This window comes from Phodopus roborovskii, unplaced genomic scaffold, assembly GCF_943737965.1.
Source record: "Phodopus roborovskii unplaced genomic scaffold, PHOROB, whole genome shotgun sequence".
Classification (NCBI taxonomy): Eukaryota; Metazoa; Chordata; class Mammalia; order Rodentia; family Cricetidae; genus Phodopus; species Phodopus roborovskii.
In genome coordinates this window covers 7,312,006-7,335,143 of record NW_026125295.1, presented here as the reverse complement: position 1 = coordinate 7,335,143, position 23,138 = coordinate 7,312,006, and the positions used below count along the sequence as shown (strand labels likewise).

Sequence of the window (23,138 nt, the reverse complement as noted above, 5' to 3'; positions counted from 1 at the left end):
CCGCTGTGCCTAAGAGAAGCATTGGGTTCCCTAAATCTATTGACTTATGGCTTTCGAGTTGGAGAAAAGATGTTTCTATTTACTGCCTTTTCTGTTTCTCTTTAGAGTTTCTGCTAGCTATATGCCTCTGCACATGCTAGCTAAACATGCCTCTGCACATGCTAGCTATACATGCCAGCTCACTGACTCTGAGATTGAATCTGATTGTTTAAGTTTCCCTTTTAGTATTTCATTCAAGCAATGTTTCAGCTCCTCTTATGCTCAGACGCTCCTCATCTGGCCCGTGAGGTGTCTGGTCATCTCATGGCGGCTTGCCTTCTTAGACGACAGTCTTTGTTTGCCATTGGTCTTTGTGAATCTTGCAGCCTCAGCTTGCAGAAGGTTTCCACAGAAAAAGCAGCTGACGCCTTTCCAACACACAGCCTCTTCAGTGCTGCTGAAGAATTTTGGTGTACACAGGGTTAGACTTAGTTTCTGCTCCTTACTCTGTCCCAAGGTAGTGTCCTGAGTACTGCAACCACCCCTCCCTGCCACTGCGTCCACCCCCGCCCCCGCCCTCCCCCCTCCCGCGCTGTGTCCCCCCCCCGCCCTCACATGCTGTACCGCTGTGTCCCCATGTTACCATCTGTGTCCCCCCCCCCACACACAGTGTTCTCCCCCCCCACACACACACACAGTGTTCTACATCCCAACCCTGGCTCCAAGCTTGGTGGTAAAGGTTCAAGCGATTCCCTTCGGCGCCCAGGCCTTTGCTGCTCCTGATTCAGTTTTTATTTTGCTTCATTACCGATTAACTTATTTGAAGGAGAGGATCCCTGAAGTTCTGTGCTACCTTTTGATGCTAGTGATGCCTCGGATGTGTGAGCAGTTTGTTGTGAGGAAGCTGTCATAGAGCTCCTGGCATTTGTGAAAAGAACATTGTCTAGAACACTCAACATGTCCATTGCACTAAACACGGGATGGCTGAGCCAGCAGGAATGAATTAGGCAGACCGAGAGCCTTTGGAAGGAAAGGAAGGGACCACGTACTCACCATCCCTTGGCTCCCATCCTGCGGTCTGGTGACAGGAACTGGTGGCAGGGGACTGACAGCATCCTTTCTTGAACAGATGATAGAAGAAGAACATAATTCCAAGCCAGCATTCGGGTTCCAGAATTCCAGGGACACAAACCGGCATGAGATTCCCTTTCCCTACCATTCCTGGTCCTTGGAGATGTTGCTCCGCAGACTGAAAGCCATGGATGCCAAGAGGGATGACAAGTTGGCCAGTGTTCTGGATGCTGTGGGGGAGTTTGGCACGTTCCAGTGGAGGCTGGTGGCCCTCACCTTCATTCCCAGTATGCTGTCTTCCTACTTCATGCTCTCTGACCACTTCATGCTCACAGCCCAGAAGCCTTACTGCAACACCAGCTGGATCCTGGCAGTGGGCCCCAATCTCTCCATGGAGGAGCAGCTGAACTTGACCCTGCCCCGAGCACCCAATGGCAGCTTCCTGACATGTCTCATGTATATACCCGTGTCATGGGATCTAGATTCTATCATCCATTTTGGTCTCAATTATACAGAAACGTGCAAATATGGGTGGATCTATCCCTATGCTAAGACACGCTCTCTGATCAACGAGGTATGTGTTTGTCTTGTGTTGACTATAGCTACCCAGGGAAGGTGGCACACTCTGCGGAGGCTCACCTGGGAAGGAAACCGGGGTTCTTGTTCCCCAGCCCTGGGCCCTGCCTTTCTTAGCCAGGAGTCTAGAATGCATTTTGGCTTAGAGACAGGCTTGCCAACTGTCCAGAGAATTGCTTCTCAGGTTGTGGACCTTCCCTTCTGGTTTCAGGAAGACCCTTGTGTGTAGCGTGTCTTTATTCTGTTCCTCTGCATCCTTTCCGACATCTGGCAGTCCTTGGATCTAAGCCAGGACTGAGGCGGCAGAGGCACAGGGTAGGGGGGGATGGCTCAGAAGGGCAGCCACACAGACCACACAGAAGTTAGAGAAGGAAAAGAGAAAAGTTGTGTTGGGCTTTTCTCAAAGGACCTCATGCCCTGACTTGAGGCTTGGGCCCTTCCTTTCAGCTCAGAACGGTCCATGGGAAACTGAGTTGAAGCCCAGGACCCATGTCTAATACGCCCCACTAATCTCCTTTCTCACCCTTTGCCTTCACGTCCTCTCTCCAGGGTGAGCTACAAGGTCTACCAGGTGCTGGACAGACAGACAGACAGGGCCCAGGGGTGACGGAGTGAAGGCACTTTACATAGAACTACCTGTCCCCTTCCCTCGGTGCCTAAGGCAGTGGTTCTCAGCCGGTGGCTTGCAGCCCCTTTAGAGGTCACACAGCCCTTTCACGGGGGTCTCCAATCGTGTGTGTCAGATATTTGCATTACAACCCATAGCAGTAGTAAAAGCACAGTTAGGTCGTAGCAACCAAATACTTTTATGGTTGGGGGTCACCACAACGTGAGGGAATTGTTTTAAAGACTCGCAGCCTTAGGAAGCTTGGGAACTCTTGATCTAAGGGCCAAGCTCAGTCTGTGCTCCCAAAAGGCTGGGTCTGTGCGAGGGCTGTGACCGGGTCCCTTTGTCACCCACAGTTTGACCTGGTGTGTGGCAATGAACCGAACAAGGAAAACATGCAGACCGTGTTCCTGGCGGGCATCTTGACAGGGTCTCTCCTCTTCGGGTTCTTAAGCGACAAGTGAGTCTCTGCCGATCCCCGGGACACTCTGCCTCCTTCTCAGGGGATGGCACATCCCACCGACTCTGGGTCTCAATCTGGGGAAGGCAAATGGAGGGGTGCTCCCAAGCCCGTGGGGGTAGCACAGAGCCTGGCCCAGGAAGTGTGACCCTCGGTGACGTCTCCTCACACCCACAGGATGGGCCGCTCTCCAACCATCCTGGTGTCGCTGCTGGGGCTCCTCATCTTCGGCTTCGGGACAGCCTTTGTGAACAGCTTCTACCAGTACCTGTTCTTTCGCTTCATTGTGGCCCAGGTGGCCGTGGGCTATGCCATCAGCAGTGTGTCTTTAGGTGACGGCCTCTCAAGGGGCAAAGCGGGATGGAAACGGATACAGTTCAAGAGGGAGCAGGAGGCAGATGTGGCTGGGAGAGATGGCTGACACTAATTTATGGGGAGGCGACAGGCCACAGAGCCCTGGGGAGAAGGAGTGAGGGGCCCCCTCTTGGCTGCCCAGAGGTGTGAGGGAGTCAGAAGGGAATGCCCTCGACCCTCACCCCCATAGTATTCTCCTGCACCCCGAATGTTCTCCTCATGCTCCTTGTATGTCCTGCACCTTGAGAATCAAGGGAGCTGCTAAGCCCTATATGCACTCTGCTTATTTCATCCCTAGTATAGAGTTAGCCAACAGAGCAAAGCTGGAGTCTGTGCAGGCTTGTGTGGTGCGAACACCTCCAATGTGTGCACACCCACACCTACACTCAAATGCCCACAGTCCCTCATTTTCTAGGGGCTCTCTGGTACTTCTCATTGGGGACCTGCTAGAGCATGGCCAAAGGGAACTAACCTTCTACAGAGCCTTAGGCCAAGGAGACCAAAGCACTAATAAGCTCTAAGCAAGCGGCACCTTGTCTCTGCACATGTCAGACCCCGTGAGACGCCCTGAACAAGTCAGGCAGAAGTTTTAGAGGGAGTGGCTAGGGGCAGAAGAAATGGAAGGGTGTGCATAGGTCTGTGGAGGTTCACAAAGGCACTGGGGGATACGGGGACACTCCAGCTCTGAGAGGTCTGAAAATACGGAGCAGGCAGAAGGGAGTTTGTCAAGTCTGAACCGTCCAGGGCAGGGTGGGCGTGCCAGCCAGCTGCACGGAAGGCCAGTTGGGGACTGATACCTGACCATAGTTTTGTTCTCATGTTCCCTCAACAGTCATGGAGTGGCTGGTGGGTGAACACCGGGCTCAAGCTGTCATTCTGGGGCACTGCTTCATCTCTGTAGGCATCATGTTCCTGTCGGGCTGCGCCTACAAAATCTTCCACTGGAGGCTGCTGTTTCTGCTGGGTGGCGTGCCCATGTTGCCCCTCATCTCCAATATCTGGTGAGCAAGCAGTGTATGTATAGGGCATGCACAGGGTGGGTCTCACAGGCAGGAATGGAGGAGGTAAGGAAGTATGCAGGAGAGGCACAGCCTGAGAAGGAGGCAAAGGCACTCCCCAGCCTCGGAGAAGAGCCTGAAAGAGATGCCACAGGGTATTAGTTGGAAAAACAGAAAGACAGAGGTCCAGAGTCAAGCAAGGGTCAGGGGTGAAGAGGTAGGACTGACAGACTTGGGATGGCCGGGGTCACCTTCTTGGGGTGACCCCACTGGAGAAGGGTGGGGAGCGTGGTACATGGGACGAAGCTGAGCAAACGGAGCCCCTCCAAGAAACGGCCCCTCGGGGGAAAAGGAAAGGAGGCTCGTGTGGCATGCTTGAGCCATTTGCTGTTGTTAAATGTAGGGAGCTACAGACAGGAATCTAGGGGTGGGCTGTGAAGGTGCCCCTCGTGTACAAGGAGGGGGGGGTAACAATTGCTGGCTCTGTCTGAGGAGGGGGTTCAAGGCCGAGAAGGAGCTGTGAGGCAACAAATGAACTAAAAAACCTCAACAGCTCTGATGGGCATCAGGAAGCAGAACCAAGACTCCGGGGTGCAGATAGTGTGGGTAGACACCTGGGTGAGCTGGGACCTGGGATGTGACCCTGGGGTGCAGATAGTGTGGGTAGACACCTGGGTGAGCTGGGACCTGGGATGGGCCCCGGGGTGTGGGTAGACACCTGGGTGAGCTGGGACCTGGGATGTGACCCCGGGGTGCAGATGATAGTGTGGGTAGACACCTGGGTGAGCTGGGACCTGGGATGTGACCCCGGGGTGCAGATAGTGTGGGTAGGACACCTGGGTAAGCTGGGACCTGGGATGGGCCCCGGGGTGTGGGTAGACACCTGGGTGAGCTGGGACCTGGGATGTGACCCCGGGGTGTGGGTAGACACCTGGGTGAGCTGGGACCTGGGATGGGCCCCGGGGTGCAGATGATAGTATGGGTAGACACCTGGGTGAGCTGGGACCTGAGATGTGACCCCGGGGTGCAGATAGTGTGGGTAGGACACCTGGGTAAGCTGGGACCTGGGATGGGCCCCGGGGTGTGGGTAGACACCTGGGTGAGCTGGGACCTGGGATGGGCCCCGGGGTGTGGGTAGACACCTGGGTGAGCTGGGACCTGAGATGTGACCCCGGGGTGCAGATAGTGTGGGTAGGACACCTGGGTAAGCTGGGACCTGGGATGGGCCCCGGGGTGTGGGTAGACACCTGGGTGAGCTGGGACCTGGGATGTGACCCCGGGGTGTGGGTAGACACCTGGGTAAGCTGGGACCTGGGATGGGCCCCGGGGTGTGGGTAGACACCTGGGTGAGCTGGGACCTGGGATGTGACCCCGGGGTGTGGGTAGACACCTGGGTAAGCTGGGACCTGGGATGGGCCCCGGGGTGCAGATGATAGTGTGGGTAGACACCTGGGTGAGCTGGGACCTGGGATGTGACCCCGGGGTGTGGGTAGACACCTGGGTGAGCTGGGACCTGGGATGGGCCCCGGGGTGTGGGTAGACACCTGGGTGAGCTGGGACCTGGGATGTGACCCGGCCTGCCTGGCTTCAGAGCCCCTGACTGTAGCAACTGCCTGCACCATACATGAATACAAAAGATGAGGCGATGGGTTACAGCAGGGGACATGTAAGTGGCTCAGGGCCTTTCCATTTCTGCAGAAGTTAGGGACCAGCCTAGACAGTTCTCCAGATATCAGTGAGTGTGGGGCACATGTCTGTCCTGTATCTGGGACAGCTTGATCTTAAGGGCCAAAGGGCTTGCAAGGGCTTTTAAAGAGCGTTATTAACACAGGGCCGGACAGACCCCGTGGGCACACTACCTGCCACGCAAATGTGAGGATCTGACTTTTGGCCCCAGCATCCATGTAAAAAGCCAAACGTGGAACTGGGTGACTTCAATCCTGGCTAGACTGGCCAGGCAGTCTAGCATAATGAGTTAGTCTCAGGCACTGGGGACAGACTCTGCTTCAATAACAAACTGAGGCCGATCCCTCAGAAATGACACCTAGTGTTGACTTCCGGGTCCCACATGAATGCACACAGGCACACACATTGCCACACACCACACACAATCTGTGCACATGTATATCTGCACACACATGAATGTGTATGTAAACGCCCCCACATACAACTGCCATACAAGTGTCACTATTGTATTAGATACATGTTATCTAATTTGCGGTGATGACAAGTTTCCAGTTCCCTCTCTCTCTGCCTCTGGTTCCTTTCCCAGAATCCTTCATGGAGTCCTTTCAGCCTTTCCCAGAATCCCTCACAGAGACCTTCTTTGTACTGGCTGTTTTGTATACTTTGAGCCAATGTCATCTTCAGTGGGCTGAATTCAGTGAGGCATAGTTTTCTTCAGTCACTGCCTTCAGACACGCCCTTCCAGTTAATTCTCCCCCTGATACCTGACAATATCTTTGAAAGGTTCCATCTTTTCCCAACCACCGTTACTTGTAAGAATAAATGTCCTTTTGATAACTAAGAATCGGGGCTGAGGGTGTAGATCAGTAGTAGAGAGCTTGCCTAGTATGTGCCAGACCCTCAGCTCCATTACTGCACTGAACACGGCAGCAGCAGCTGGACCCCACTGGCAGGGGCCTGACTGGCAGCTGAATCTTATCCCAGTGGCTGATCTGCAGTCGGCCCCCACCCCCAGTGTCTGACCGGCACCTGGACGCCCCCCATACCCCACCCCCGTGTCTGTAATAGCAACAGGGCTCAGTGGAGTCTAACAATCTACACTCCTAACATTTCCAACCGCGATTGGCTCACTGGCCACGCTGTGGGACACACTCTATTTAGTGGTTTCCTCCAAGAAGCCCAAGGCCAAGTCATGGCAGCTCCTAGCTGTTACACTCTCCAGCGAGTCTGGAGGCTGGGATTCTTGCCTTTTTAAAAATACTTTTCTTGAGAGTAGGATATACTTACATTACTTCCCCTTCCCTTTCCCGCCTCTCGTCACTGTTGGAAGAACTTCCTCTCAGTCCCCAGGTTATTTCTTCAGCCTTCCCTGTGCTGTGAGAACTTGTGCCCAGGACCCCCTCTGGAGCTAGGGTAGTCGCCCACATTTCTCCAAACACATTGCACAGCATTGGCTCTGTGGGTTGCAGTGACGTCCATGATGAGATCTGGAGTCCTCTGGGAGACAAGTCTCTTAGTCAAGACAGAACGACCAGCCCAAGGTGGGTGGGCGGCATCATTGTCTGGCCTGGGACCCAGACAGTTTAAAAAGGAAAACGTCCAAGCATCCATTGCTCCGCTTCTGACTTCAAATGTGACATGACCTCAAGTTCCTGCCACTACTCCCTGGCAGACCCTCCAGCTGTGAGACCCTCTTCCTTAAGTTGCTTTTGCTGGACATTTTACCACAGCAACTAGAAAAGTAGCTGAGATGGAACGGCACTGTGTAATCTAACTGCCTTTGTAACCTTCTGATGGGTCTTGTAACTTTCTAAGCTCCCCGAGGGGGGTCTTCCAGGAAACAGTGTTTCAATTCGGAAGACTTGGCTACAGCAGTGAGGGTGACTGTAATTAATTGTAATTAATTAATTACAATTCACATTCCTGTGACAAAATCCTCGCCAGAAGCAATCTAAGGCAGGAAGGAAGGTTTGGTTTTGGTTGACAGTTACAGGGTACAGTTCATCAGGACAGGAGCCAAGGCAGTTGGCATGTTGCACCCAAGTCAGGAGGTGGGGCGGCAGGTGGGGGAGGCAGCTGAGAGAGATGGGAGATATGGTGATTTTTACCTCACTTTTTCCTTTTCATTCAGTCCAGGAACCAGACCATAGGATGCTGCCCACATGTGGGGTGGGGATTGCCAGCTCTGTTAACCTAATGTAGAAATTCCTTTACACACACACACACCCAGAGGTTCTTTTTGGTGACTGTGTGACATTAACTACCACCACAGGCCATGCAAGCATTTAGATAGTAGTACCATCTATGTGCCGCCCTCCCCTTTTAGAGAACTTGCTTTTTATTTACAAGTTTTATTTTACGTGTATGAGTGCTTTGTCTGCATGTCTAGGCGCCACCTGGGCATGCCTGGTGCACACGGAAGGCCACAAGAGGGAGTTGGATCCCCAGAACTCTGGAGTTACAGAGTCACGGGGCACACCTGGCCCCGTGTGTGTGTGTGTGTGTGTGTGTGTGTGTGTGTGTGTGGTGTTGAGATACAAAGCTGGGGCCTCTGGGACAGGCAGCCAGTGCTCTTAACTGCAGCGTCATCTTACATCCACACTCGAGTGTGACAGGGTATAGTTGTCCAACCATGCCCCCCCCCTACCCATATATTTTGTCTTGGAGAACTCAGAACGGTTGTATAATTTCTGGGTTTTGGTGCCCTGGTATCCTGTCCTTTAGAAGAAGTTCCAGTGTGGTGATTTTTTTTTTTCCTTTATGAGAGTCCCTCAACCTCGGAGTGGAAAGCTGTGGTTTATCACAGAACGGGGAAGAAGGGATGAACAGTGAAAATGGGGGGGGGGTGAATTTGTCTCTGGTGTCCCAAATGAATGCCTGTAGCCCCCAGCCAGAGGCCAACGTGATGCAAGAAACTGGCACTTTGTAGATGGCATTTCATCAGCTCCTCCCAGCTCTGCTTGTGTGATTTTGGTCCCATCCTCATTTCTCTAGGATGGGCTGTCACGTGGGTCCAGGGCAAGGCATAGCGTCCCTACAATGTCTTACACAAGCTCACTGTGTTCAGTACCGAGTGGATTCTTGCCCCTGTGTTTTCCGAGCTCTCATTTTACTGCTTCCGCTGGCCATCTGGGCAGGCTGATGTGATCGGGAAAATGGAAAGGGAACGTTATTTTTTGATATCCATATTACTTTACTGTTTCTGTGATAGGACACCATGACTAAGGCAACTTATAAAAGAGAGTTTATTGGAGGCCTAGTTTACTGGCCATCTCAAGCCCCCCAAAAATAGCTGTACAGTACTTGTCCATTCTTTGCAGCGTTCCCAGAGCCTTGGAGAGGCTGTTGAATGTATATTCCTTCACGTGGGCCTGAGGATTGGCCCACACAAGCTGTCTCACACCTTCAGAAACTATGATTGCTCATCAGCAAGGAGGAAGCTTGCCGCTCAGACTTAGCTTGATTTGTTTCCTGACCCCAGAGCATGTGGTATCTTTGGTGTTAGGGACTAACCATCCTGTTTTGGCTTGCAGCTGTGGTAGTAGTCTGTATGGTTTTCGAGGCTTTCAGAGCCTTGCCTGGGCAGAGCCGTGGCCTACCCCTCTGTGTGTAAGGTTGGAACTATCTGACAGAGGTCTCCTAACACTTCTACCTTGTGCTTTCTCTCTCTCCCCCTCCTCCTCATCCTATCTTTCCCGTGAGTTTCAAGGCTTCGAATCCCAGCAGGGGCTTTTCAGCAAAGATGTAATTTATAATCTTTCCCTTAGGCTACCTCAGGACATAAAAAACATCAAAATGCCAAGCCAGGATTTCCACCTGTCTTCCCTTTTCCCCCTTTGCAACTTCGCCATGTGTTACAGACGAGTTCCCTCTGGGCAGGCAGCTTGCTGGTGTTGCATGTCCTGCGACCCATAGCAACAGCGATGCGGCTGCCCTACAGCGTCCCCACAGCTCTGTTACACGTGTGCCACTTCCCTGGGTCACAACGTATTTTCTAGTCCACTAGCCCTTCCGGGAGGCATCCCTAGACCACATCCGTTAAGGAAGGGATGTCGGCAGTACAGCACATGGAGCAAGCTGGCCACCCCAGGATTTCCTCCAGGGATGTTCCACCATGGGTCACCTTTGCTGCTGTTTGTAAACAAATTATTGTATGTAGGTGTGTGCTTGCGTGTGGGTATGGTGCACATAGCTGCAGAAAACAGACAGAAGGTGTCAGTTCCCCCCCCCCCCCGGGGCTGGAGTTACAGGCGATGTGAGCCCCCTGACACTGGGCTGAAGCCCTCTGCGGAAAGCATATGCTCTTTCAGCCACAGAACCACCCCATGGCCTCTGCTGTTTAACCGTTGTTGTTTGCTTGCTTGTTTTCTCCTTTTATTGAAGACTGATTTTCTTTCTCGCATAATATGTCTATTTTTTTTTTTAAACCTGAGTCTTGCTTTGTAGTTCTGGCTAGCCTACTCTTATGTAGGCTAGGCTAACCCCAAATTTGCAACATTCCTTCATCTCAAGTCTCCCAAATGCTGGGCTCAGAGGTGTGTGCGACCTACCATGCCCATTCCTCATCATTGTTACTATTGTGCAAGCAACTATTACTGTACACTTTTTCTAGAGAGGTGCAAAAGTGTAAAAGACACATTTATTCACCCCCAGTAATGGAAAGGCCAGCAGACCAAAGAAAGGGTTGTCAAGTCCAGTTTGGCAAACTCCTCGAGTGCAGCAGGCCGCTCACAGACAGGTGGATCACCAAGTACCTCCACCCCTTAGCTTCTTACCTTTTATATACTTCAGCATTTCTAAGATCCTGCTACTACACAGCAATGGGTAGAAGGGAATGGATAGTAGAACATCCAACAGCCTTGTTACCACGTTCAGGGTTAGCTGTTGTAGAGTTAGTCCTTTTCATTTTGTTACCACAACCCTGGCCCAAGGAATGCTTGCTGTAGGTCACCATAGCCATTCTGCTTGAACTTGGTGGCGGCCATGCCAAGCCTGAGGGAAATGGCTACACTGTTATGAGCAGTTTTCCCTCAGGTCTGGTCCCACCACCGCGCCAGCCCCAAATAACACACAGAGATGTTGTATTAGATACAAAGCTGTTGGCCAGTTACTAGTGTTTCTTATCGGCTAGCTCTGTCTTAAATATTAACGCATTTCTATCAATCTAAGTATTTCCACATGGTCTTATCCTACCGGAGGGCCCAGCGTTCTGCTCTCTCCGTCCTCCATGTTGAATCTCCCCCCAGAACTTCCTCTCTCCTCCTTGTCTCCTAGTCCCGCCTAGCTTGCTTTTTCCTATTGGCCAACAGTGCTTCATTCATTAACCAATACGAGAAACGTATTTACAGAATGGCATCTCCCATCAACTATAGCTCTCAGAGGGTGGGCAAGGAGAATGGCACTCAGCTGTGTCCTTGAACCTAAGAGCTGAGAGGTGATTAAGGTTAGTCAAAGAGAACACAGGGTAAAGGGGTCAAGGGGCTGGGCACTTCCCCTGGGCAGCAATGGGGGTCGTGGAGGCTTATGTAAGAAGGGCCGGCTGCCATATAGGAGCAGAAGGCATCTTGAGGTTTGTGGAGGCCTTAAAGGTTCCTTGTTCACATGCTGTTACAGATGGCCACAGCTGAGGAATCTCAGCTGGAGAGCCAGTGGGCTTTGGGGCACCCTGAATTCTGAAGTAAGAGAGAGGTGGGCCACACAGGGTTCTCCGGGAATCCCCACGGTGGCTGATGGTGAAGGGCAAGGTAGAGGAGGCCAGGAAGGTGCTGTGCTATGCGGCGGACGTGAACAAGAAGACCATTCCTTTAAATCTACTGAATGAGGTAAGAGGCCTCGGGTCGGCAGTGAGGCCAGGGCTGGAGACTGAAGCCCTCTTCCCTCGCCCTTTCACGGGACCTCAGTCTACCGCTTCAGAATGAGGACAACAAAATCAAGCCCCCACCCCCACCCCGCCAAGGCTGGAAAACAGCTAGCACGGGGGGAGGGGGCAGGCCTTGCCTGGTGTGTGTGGGCGCAGGGCAAGCTGGGGTCCCTCTGCCTTTGGCTGGTTTTGCTGTCTTGTAGCTGCAGCTTCAGGGAAAGAAGGTGACCAAAGCCTCCATCCTGGACTTCTACACCAATCAGCACCTTTTCAAGGTGATCTTGTCCATGGCCTGTGTGTGGTGAGTGCCCGGGGTCGGCTGCAAGCTCAGGGACGGCAGGGACATTGGTCAGGCCTAGGGTCATGTCTCAGTTTGTGTCTTCTCTTTGCCTCTCTGTCCTATTCCTCTGGACACCCAATCCTCCCTCCTCCTCTCCCTCCTCACTTCCTCCCCCTCCTCCTCTTCCCCTTCTTTTTTTTCTCTGTTTCCTCCCCCTGCTCTCTCCTTCCTTTCCTCCTTCCTCCCTCCTTCCTTCTCTCCGTCCTCCTCTCTCTCTCTTGCTCTCTTATTGTTTTGCTCCAGGTATACGGTCAGTTACATCTACATAACCCTGAGCATGAAGATGAAGGATTTGGGGGTAGACAACTACTTCAGACAAGTGATCCCAGGCATTCTGGAGGTGCCAGCCCGGCTGTGTTGCATTGTTCTCCTGGAGCATTTTGGGAGGAAGTGTAGCCTATTCCTGAGCCTCACCCTAGCTACCATCATATGTTTGCTTCTCCTTTTCCTTCCTCAAGGTACAGAACGCCAGCAAGGCTGCTTCCAGAACTCTCACTTCTTCAAGGTCTTCCTAGTGTCTCTTATCTTGACTGGCCAGCTAAGTTGGCTCCCTGCATGCATCCTTTGCTCTCTGTAAGGAAGCCCCATCCCCCAAAACAGCATGTACCCACATTCAGAGACCTGAGAGATGAGCTCAGGCTATCCACATAAGAGGTATCCACATAAGAGGTATCCTTGAGTGTGAGGGCAGGCAATCTCCGTGACCGCATTCCAGGCCACACCAGAAGCCATTCTACTGGGTAAATGAGGGTAGATGGTGGCAAAAATCTTTTCGCTCAGCGCCCCCCCCCAAGGCCTGGCCTCTCGTTTGCAGCCTTTCATTTGGCAAGCATGTACTGTTACCTATGATGTCTAGGATTATCTACTCATTGAACATTGGTGATTGTTGTACTGGACCCATGCAATAGTCTTGCTCAGAGGCCCACTGCCAGGCCTCTGGTGCTCAGTATTATCTCCAACATTTCAAAGATCCTTGGGCAGTAAGCATGGCTCAGTCTGTGGGGCTGGAATGCACAGAGCTGTGGTGGTGCCCTGCCAATGGCCAGTGCCTAGCAGGGCAGGGGGCTGCAATGCATGTTTCCCTAAGGAGCCCCCTTCTTTCTCTGAGAACGCCTCTCAGCATCCTCTGAGAAGTTAGCAGACATTGATTAGGTACAACGAAATGAAACATTTTTAGTTTCTACAGCCTGGTTTATTGTTATTGACATTATTGTTGTTGTTAAGCCGAGCACTGAATCTAGGCAGCAGATTTACAGATCTCATATGTGGACAAGAACTAGGGATAGGATTCTGGGGAAAAAAGTCTGGGGGTTGGAGACATGGCTCAGTTGGTGAAATGCTTGCAGCGTAGACATAAAGAGCTGACTTTAAATGTCCAGTCCCCGCGTAAAAGTCCCAGGAGGACGGCCCTGCCACAGTCAGGACAGGCTGGGCCTATGCACATCAACACTTCTGCTGAATGTCTGAGTCTGCTGGCTAGCTGACCACGTGGTAGGGGCGGGCCATTCAGCTGTCTTTGCTAGGAGACCGAGAGGAGGCTGGAGGGTGGCCCAAGACTCAGGGCCATGCTGTCTTCACCCAGAGCTGAAGTCGACAACAATCTTGATGGTTGTGCTTGGAGAGTTTAGCCTGGCTGCCACCATCACTATCTTCTTCATCTACACGGCTGAGCTCCTCCCCACTGTCCTCAGGTATGGAGTGTGGTGGGCTGAGGGGTGATAGGAGGACGGGACAGTGACTAGACTGATGTAGCAGCCAAGACTGAGCTTTGCCAGAAAACAATCACCGTGTTGAGCATAGTTTGCATGGATTGGCTCACCCAGCTCTCATCAGAAAGCAAGACCCACCCGAGTGACATCAGTCATTGGCCACCTTTCAGTTGACAAAGCAAAGTCACGTTGTAGGTCATGCATAGCAGGCAGAGGAGCTGGGGTTTGTATTAAAGGGATCTTAGTTTCTCTTCCTGTCGCTGTGATAAAGTAACTCGGGGAAAAGGAAAAGGGAGTTTATTCTGGCTCTCAGCTCACAGATCATTATGGTGGGGCAGGCAAGGCCAAAGGGGCTTGAAGCAACTGACTACATTACAGCACAGCCAGGGATAGCAATGCATGCATGCCACTGTTTGGTTACTCCAATGCATGCATGCCACTGTTTGGTTACTCCTGGTGCATGCATGCCACTGTTTGGTTACTCCAATGCATGCATGCCACTCTTTGGTTACTCCAATGCATGCATGCCACTCTTTGGTTACTCCTGGTGCATGCATGCTGCTGGCTACTCCCTTTCTCCACTTGCACAGTACAGGATCCCCCAGCAAGTGGGTGAGTCTTCCCATCTCAGCTGACCTGATCCCTACAATCATGCTCAGAGGCCAGTCTCCCAGGTGATTCTAGATTTTGTCAGATTGACAGGGAATAATGACTATCACGTCGGGTCTGCCTCTAGCCCCTGCCTGGCACCTTGTCCTCATTAGTTTCCCATTAAGGTGATGGATGCCAAGACCAAAGGCAGTTTGGGGATGGAAGGCTTGGCTTCACCCCACAGCATACTTTCACGAAGGGAACCTGGGGAAAGGAAGTAAATCAGAAGCCATGGCTCGTTCCTCATGGATTGTTCAGTTTGCTTTCTTATACACCCCAGGACCATCTTCTGGGGATGATCCCTCCCACATCAATCAAGGACATGGCCCCCCGCCCCCAGCCCACAGGCCAGTCTGATGAGGGCATTATCTGAACAGGTTTTTCTCTTTCCAAGAAAGTGTACATAACCATCAACCCACACCAGATGCCTGAAATGTGTGTGGGTCACCCCGAGGCTCTGCTTCTTCTCCCATGGAGCTCCGCCTTTCCTCATATGGTCATATGCCATTATGATGTATACAGGATTAATCACTCTCTCATTCTCAATATCCAAGGAGGCCCAGGAGAGATAACTACCTCTCTCCAGTCAATGAGGAACTAGGCTCTCTAAGGTCATGCACTGGGCTGAAAGAGGGTAAAGAGCAGAGTATGTGGTTTTCGGCAGCGTCTCCTTTTCATTGTACCGAGCCTCTGAGCCTAAGAAGTCTTCTAAATCAATTCTCAACTCCGTTTGCAGATCTACGGGTCTGGGGATGGTGTCTCTCGCCTGGGCAGCTGGAGCCATCACAGCGCTGGCCATCTCCAACCAGATCAAAACACAGCTGCCCATCTTCTTCTGCTGTGTCTCTTGCGTCCTGGCCCTGTGCTTCTCTTCCCTGGTGCCAGAGACAGGAAACCAACCTCTGCGTGACAGCATAGAGTACACATCAAGGTAGATGAGCAGAGCCCTTGTCTCGCTCGGGCCTGGGCATTGAAGAGTATGCAGACATTGTCCACCTTGATGACAAGAGGTCCTGTGACATGAAGATCGCCCTGCTCAAAGCAGTGTCCCCACATCTTCTGGATATGGTCACTCGCCTGGGTCCGGCTCAGGCTCTGCCAGTTCTCTCCCCCTGCTGGGCTTTCCTTGCCCACACATCCTCTCTTTTCCCTGCCCCAGATGCCTCTCCAGCCTGGGGCATTGCCCTTGGAGATGAGGAAACTAAGGTGTTGTAAATCCGTTCAGTGTTAGGACCTCTTCTCCTAAAGTGTCTTTGAGAAGGTTAAACCCACATTGTAGAAGGTCCAGCATGTGGCAGGTATTCAGGGACAAACACAGTGAGATGTACTCCAGAATTTCAGGAAAGAGAGGGGTCTAGTTGGGATTGAGAGGTGGAGTCAGCCTCATGCTGAAGAGAAGGCTCCTCCGGGACCCATGACCGGGCTTAGCTGGGGACCTAGATGAATGAGAAAGCCCATCTCTCTCAGTAGATGTCATGACTGAAAATGCCTCATGATTTTTCTCAGCATCCAAAGAGATTCCATTGAATCCAAGAGGAGAAGCCAGGACATCGCTGCAATGATAATAGCAGAGGAGTCAATGTCTGATGTTGTGGCTGACGAAGTGACAAAGAACACCATTCTCAATGCCATGCCTCTAAAATCAGAAGCCAGCAGGTTCCCCGGCACGGACCTGCAGGAGCTTAGCAGCAGGAAAGTGCCCAGTCTATAACCCTGAGGGCCAGCTTCCCGGGTGGGGGTGGGGGTGGGGGTGGGGCATAAATCCAAAGGATCCAGTTCTAGACCCAGTCTGTCCTTCTCCAAGGCCAGCCCTCAGGATCCAAAAGTAGCCCCTTCTGGAGGAGGAGCTAAGTTGCGATTCATTCCAATAAAATAATCATGTTGGTCTTGAGATGGTTAGGTCAAGGTTGGCTGTGTCATGACAACCCAGAAGCTTCGGCCTAGACAGGTATGGGGTGGTGGTTAGAAAGGCAACCAAGGCTTTCCAGGATCTTTGGCTAAGTCTTCGGGAACAGCAAATAATTTTCTGGATGGAGTGGGTGTAGGGTGGGTAATATCTCTGAGGTTCAGAGACGGAACAAGGTTCCAATCATACCTTCTAGCCCAGCCATCGGCTCAAGCCCAGACCAAGGACAGAATTCACAAGGTATGGATGGAATGTGAAAAGTTAATGGAAGCATCTCAAGTTGCTTAGGGCATTCTCTAGTCCCTCGATATTCCAAATGAGCACGACTTTAAAGGTGATCCGTCTCAGGCTTTACCCCGAGAGATGCCCTCCTGAGATGGCACCGGTGAAGCTGACCTCTGACCTCCACCAAACCAAGAAAAAGCCCTTGTGACATTTCCCGTCTATTGTCAACTTGACGCAATCTAGAATCACCTGGGATCATGCCTGCAGGAGAGTATCTGGATCAGGTTAGTGGCGGTGGGGACACCTGCCTGCTGCGTGTGGTACCATTCCTTGAGTTGGGACCTAAAATGAATGAAGAGAGGAAAGCCTGCTGGAAGGCAGCCAGAGTGCGTCCATCCCTTTGCGCTCCTCGACTGTAGGTGTAAAGGGGATCCACCGAGATAAACTAGGGGCTTAAATAAACCCTGCCTCCCTCCCTTACATTGCTTTTGTCATGGAATTTTATCACAGTGTCCTAATCAGTCCACATCAGGGGATTGCTTAGATGAGATTGGCCTGTGGACATGTTTGTGAGGGTTGTCATGATTATAAACTATAAATTAGAGCACCAGGGCCCAGTCAGCTGTGGGTGACATCATCCCTAGGTCCTGGGCTGTGTAAAGCTAAGCTTGAGCCGTGAGTGAGCCAGGAAAGTGTCCCTGTCTCCAGGTTCCTTCCTGAGTTTCTGCTTAGATTTTCCTCAATGACGGATTGTGACCTATAAGCATATGCCAAATAAACCCTTTCCTTCCCAAGCTGCTTTTGGTTTGAAAACTTTAGTCAGAGCAACAGAGAGGGAGCTGAGAGGTACCTAGTACAGCACCCATCCTACAGTCCTCAGAGCCCACTGTCCCCCAGGGTGAGCATGCCGTCGTCAGCTAACATGTCTCCTCCAAGTAGGGCAGAGGTCACGAAGTGGACCGGGAAGTCGTGGGCTTCAAGCCCTGTCCCCATTTCCCCTTCCCCTCTGCAAGCTGTCCTTTAAGTCAAAGCCTGCCTCCTGCCCATTTTTGGTTGAAGATCATGCTCTTGTAAAAAAAAATAAATAATAATAATAATAATAATAATAATAATAATAATAATAGTTTTCACCTAAGTCTGGAAGCTTCTGCAAGAACCGCAAAGGCTTTACTTCTAATGAAGGCAAGATGACAGGCTCTTAGAAACAAACCACTCTTTTCGCCCAGACGCCTTAGTGTAGTAAATGTATGAACTTATACATTAACAGTAAATCCTATCACCCTCAAATCTGATGATTTTGTGATAGAATAAACAGTATCGAACATGCTCATGGGGACTAGCTCCTTGTGTCCAAGGACACAAGTAATACATCTAGTGATGGACCCACAGATACCCGTGGGTGTCAGGGACCTCATTTTCATTGTCACTGGTGACTGGCTCTGTGGAATTCTCGCCCCACAGGCACATTTTAGGGTCTGATAAATTTCTACTACTTCTGAGGGATTAGCTTAAAAGTTAACCCCAGTGCCTATCCTAAACTGTCATCTTCCCATGCCCACTCCTCATATAACAACTTCTCAAAGAGTATGAGGTCATGTAGGAACACTGCTAGACATACAACGAGTCCTAACACCCCAGAACATGGCAGCCCCAGGAAAGAAGCCAAGAGCCATCTTGCTATTGTCTTAGAAAAAGCAAATACAAAATCTAGTCAGATAGATCATCAAAATAGCACAGACTTATAAGGCTTTTTAGGGAAAATGAACTTGAAAACAAAAATTACCATGAAGGCGAAAAAAAGAAGACAGAAGAAAACAAGCAAGAACTCGAGAGTTGAGGCTCCGTAAACAATGACAAACACCATCCCCAAAGGAAGCTGAAGTAGAATACAGCATTACAGAGGGACGAAGGGGAAACTAGAATAGCATTAAACAGGGGTGAGGATGGGAGAGAGGGGGGAAGGAGGGAGCATGGGGAGGGACCACTAACCTTCGTACGTAAACCTACCGCTGTAGAAGCTTCCTAAGACATGCATATGTGAAAGCAGACATTACACCACCTATGAAACCTCCAGTGTCAGGAGTTAATTACATCTTGTGAGCTTTTGGCTAAAGGAGCCCCATGGAAAAACCCACACTTCCAACGCTATTACCAAGACTATTTCTTGCTTTCCATAACCTGATGGTAAGACCCAGTTACAGGCAGTTTTCCCACCAGCCTGGTCCCACAGCGTGTCAGCCCCAAATAACACACAGAGACGCTGTATTAGATATAAAGCTGTTGGCCTGTTACTAGCATTTCTTATTGGCTAGCTCTGTCTTAAATAATAACCCATTTTTATCAATCTAAGTATTTCCACATGGTCTTGGCTTACTGGAGAGAGGGCCTGGACCTTATACTCCTCTTGGTCCTATATGTTGACTCTATTCCTACCTCTCCCCACCTAGAACTCTGCCTATCTTGCTTTCCTATTTGTCAACAGTGCTTTATTCATTAACCAATAAGAGAAACATATTTACAGAATGACATCTCCCATCATCTCTTCTTTTCAGCCTAAATAAAAAGAAGGGTTTTAACCTTAACATAGCAAAGTATATAACAAAACAGTTATCAAATAAGAATCACAGTTAACAATATTTAGTCCATTAACATTTAGCAAAATTTAAAGAAAAGATTTCATCATCCTATTTTTGTGAGTCTAAAGTCCTATATGTAACTTATTTTTAATCCTAACTAAGGAAAACTATTACCATAACTATCTGTCTTCAACTCCATCAAAGACCACAGAAGGATAACATATAAACTCTAGAAATGGCAGAGACAATTCACTGCCTGGTCAGTCACCTGAAGTTCTTCTGTAATCTTCCATCTTCAGCCCATAGGCCATAGTGTGTCTGGCAGACTGCCGTCTTGTATTGGTAGTTTGTCAGTCACTTTTCTCTGTGTCCTGCAGACTGTCTCGCAGACTCTTCCATGAAGCAGGAACCCTGTATCAATGTCCATCTTGAATCAGCAGTCACTTTCCTGTGGGTCCTGCATGTCCAGTTTATACAGCATAAAGTCAAACAGTCCAGACAAGAGCAGTATCTTGCCCAAATGGCTAGTCTTGCCATATTGGAAGTAAACTCCATAATAAGTTTCTTCAATGTCCATCTTTCTTATTGATACAGGTAGTGTTGCCAGGAGCAGTTGTTGGTTAAACCCCTCTCCTTAAGGCTCAGGGACCTATTTAGAAGACACAGCAGAATTATTACAAGAGCCAGAGGTTACAAATGTCTCCAAGGAAACCATGTCTTTCAAACGCAATAGGATGGATGCTCATATGAACTCAGACTATGGCAGCAACTCAGACCTGTACAGGTTAAGCCAGATTGGGGCTGGGGATGATGGGCACAAGCCCCCAACCCTAACCAAGGAGCTCCCTATTGAAGAAGGTATCTGTACTTGATACCTGCTGGCAAGGGGGAAATCCGTCTTCTCCAGCAGTTTCTCACTGCGTATGACAACTTCACTTCAGAGCAGGCCGTGTGCTCAGGAGCAGCTGGCCAACACAAAGAACTTTGTTTCATTTTTCTTTGTTTTCCTTTTCTTATTGGTCTTTTGCTTGCTTTATTTTTGTTCCTTGGGGTTGTGGTGTGTGTGTGTGTGTTTCTTGCTTTTCATTCTTGGGTTTTTTGTTCTTTGAAAGAGAAAAGAGAAAAAACATCCCCATTAAAGATGTTCAGAGGTGACTCTTAAGACTCCCCCAAGGAATGTACACTGTAATGGGTTAAACAGCAGGGAAAGTACCAGACATAGCCCAGAAACAACTTGTTTGGCTCTCCTTTGGGGATTGTGTCTTGTATGATGAAGTATGATCCCTCTACCATTTTACTTGGTAGTAGTCTTGCAGAGAACTTGGAACGGTGGCCACACCCCTTGGGCGTGGCCTCAGAGGGAAGTGGGAAGAGGGAAGCTTGGGGCGTGGCTTTCCTTGGCCCAGCTTTTCCTTGGTGGGTCAGCTGATCTGGTAGGAACAGCAGAACCGCTCCTGTGGTTGTTCGTATTTACCTGTGTAAGTGTTCCCCATTTATCAATTATCTTGGGTCTGGTGAAATAATTACATCCTTGCTCTCATTAGGGTTTCTCTGTAGCCCTGGCTGTCCTAGAACTCACTCTGTAGACCAGGCTGACCTCGAACTCACAGAGATCACCTTGCCTTTGCCAACCGAGCACTGGGATTAAAGGTATGTGCCACCACCTCCTGACTCCCTCTATTATTTTTGGTAAGAAGCTTAAAAAAAAAACTCTGATATTACCTTATATCATTAAAAATTTCAAATCTGATAAGTAACATAACATGCCCATAATTTCAGCACTTGGGAAGTAGATACAGGAAAATATGAGTTCCAGACCCAGTGTGAACTACACAGAAAATTCGGGGCCAGCCTAAGCTACAGAATAAAGCAGATTCTGTATTTAAAATATAAACTAATATAACATATAAACAAACTTAAAAGTAAGATAAAATAATGATCAAACATAAAAGTAAAATATAGTTTTTGAAATAGGTAGGGCTCAGGGAGAGCTCCTGGAGTCACCGAGCATATGCCCCAGAAGAGGGTTGAGTATCTCTGGGGTGGCTCTAGTCACCTATCCAGAGACAGTTGTAAAAGAAGCAGGCGTGGCCACAGCCAGCGCTCTTTTGCTACTTATTCTCCAGCATGTGAACGTTATTTCAAGGTTCACCTTTCTGAGACATGAACATAGAAGGTAGAGGCGGAGGGAAAGGAGCCGTGATCCAGGCACTAGTAGGAAGTTCCAGGCAGACTGGGAAGTGTAGCAAGCTGCCAGGCAGCTTAGTGGTCCCTCAAGGGCCGGGAGGAGCCAGGCTCCATTTGGTAGGCCTGGCATAGCAGGTTGCCAGGCAGAACTCCGTTTCAGGGTAGCTGAGCACCAGCTCTCTCTAACACAGAGGACACACAACCTCCAGGGCCCAGGACCCACTCACTGCCTGGTAGCTTGTCGACCCTGCCAGTGGCCCTCAGTGTGGGCTACACATCCTATAAGCCAGCACCCCTTCTCTGCACCCCCACAGGCAGGCAGGACAGACAGAGAAATTCCTTCAAAGCAGAACAAAGATAAAAGCCCAGCTGGAGTGGGACAGGAAGTAGGGGCAGCTGACAGAAAGGACCGGTGGCCGGGACAGAGGACCTGAACTGTGTATTTTCTGGTTCGAGAGTCCTTCAACACGATCAGCGCACAAAAAGCTCCATGGTGTCAGCTGTGGCTATGACCTAATGAGAGCTTCTCTGACAGCCACAGATCCGAGCCAGCTGGCCCCTTTTATAGACGAGCACGCTGAGCTCCTATGAAGGGAAGGAGTTGTAGATTCTCAGCTTGGATTCCAAATTGGCATGGGTCATGATGAGGTCATGGGTAAGCTGAAATCTCAGCAGTTAGAGTCGTCTTCTTGTGTGGACGTCTTCGGGGTCTAGGCCTTTAGAATCTATGTGCGGAGTCCATAGCCTTGGAGTAAGACAGGTGCCGCCCCTCTGCCACCTCAGGTCACCATCCCTGCTGTCCTCTAGTAAGACAGGAACGAAACAGACAACAGGGCAGGCTTACTGTGGCTCCTGGTTACCCCAGTGCCCTGCATGTGGACTTTGGCTATCTTTCAACTGGGTTACAGGTGAGACAACCCACTGGAGAGCGGCGAGGACCTGGCTGTAAGCCAATAACACCTCCTGACAAAAATCACAGAGCATCTGAGAGTCAGCAGAGGCCCATCAAAACCTGGGCTGCTAGCCCTAGAGAGCCCAATGCCTCTCTCACCTGCCCTCCAGCTCCAGATGCCCCTGGCTTGGGGCAAGAACACCCAGCCCTTTATCAGGGCACTGCCCTGGGGATATGTCCAGGCTTCCTTAGGATTCTTAGAACCTCCGGAGATGGACGACTCACGGTAGCTACGGTGTGCAGTCACCCTAGGAACTCCCGCTCAGGCCGCTCTGCGGGAATCTCCTAGACGACGATTCCCAGTGAACACCTGGCAGTCCCCTCATTCTCTTATGCTTCTCCACCACTTTTTACTGAATTCACGTTCCCACCGAACAGCCGCTGAGCAGAAGCTGAGGTGCTGACCATACTGTGCCTCTTGTAGCTGCTCATCCAACACACAAGGGGCCGGAATGCAAAGCTTCATCATGGCCACCTAAGGGGCAGGAGAGCTGCTCACTTGAAGCCTGAGATCCCGGGGAAGCCGTGCACAGAGGGTGAGAGGAGGTAGCTCTCTCTGAAGACAGACGGGCAGTGGGAAGAGTGGCTGACAGAGGAAAATCAGGGTGTAAAAGTGAACGAGAAGCTGCAGAGTCAGTATGCAGAGAGATGAGGAGACTACCCCAACCCCCAGAGCTCCTGCCTGCTCTGATGCTGACCCACGGGGCAGGAAGGACAGGAGGGGACCTTCAGCTGATGCATTAGTTAGATGGATGCTGCTTGAGAGGATCAGCATGACCAGGTCCCTCCTGGGCTCCCTCTCATTCCATCATAAAGATTTGCAAATTAAGCGGGCCTGGAGTTCAGGGTTGTGTGGGGCAGTGCTCACTGTTCCCATGTGTGCTTGAGGCCAGAGTCCAGGCTTTCACAAGGAATGCAGCAGGCTCACCGAGGTTGAAAAATCAGACTCCAGAGAACCTTTGCCCTAGTTCTGAAGCCCTGGGTGTTTGGCTGAGAGTCTG

At 50.7% G+C, this 23,138-nt stretch overlaps 1 protein-coding gene across 1 annotated transcript; it reads left to right on the top strand.

Annotated features, from left to right (window-relative positions):
• Positions 1 to 1,108: 1,108 nt before the first annotated feature.
• Slc22a14 (solute carrier family 22 member 14) lies at positions 1,109 to 16,002 on the top strand. The gene is made up of 10 exons (XM_051173299.1): positions 1,109 to 1,624; positions 2,590 to 2,693; positions 2,871 to 3,025; positions 3,880 to 4,048; positions 11,433 to 11,553; positions 11,795 to 11,892; positions 12,175 to 12,389; positions 13,514 to 13,622; positions 15,028 to 15,222; positions 15,807 to 16,002. The coding sequence occupies exons 1-10, from the start codon at positions 1,109 to 1,111 to the stop codon at positions 16,000 to 16,002; spliced, it is 1,878 nt and encodes a 625-aa protein (XP_051029256.1).
• The last annotated feature ends 7,136 nt before the right edge of the window (positions 16,003 to 23,138 follow it).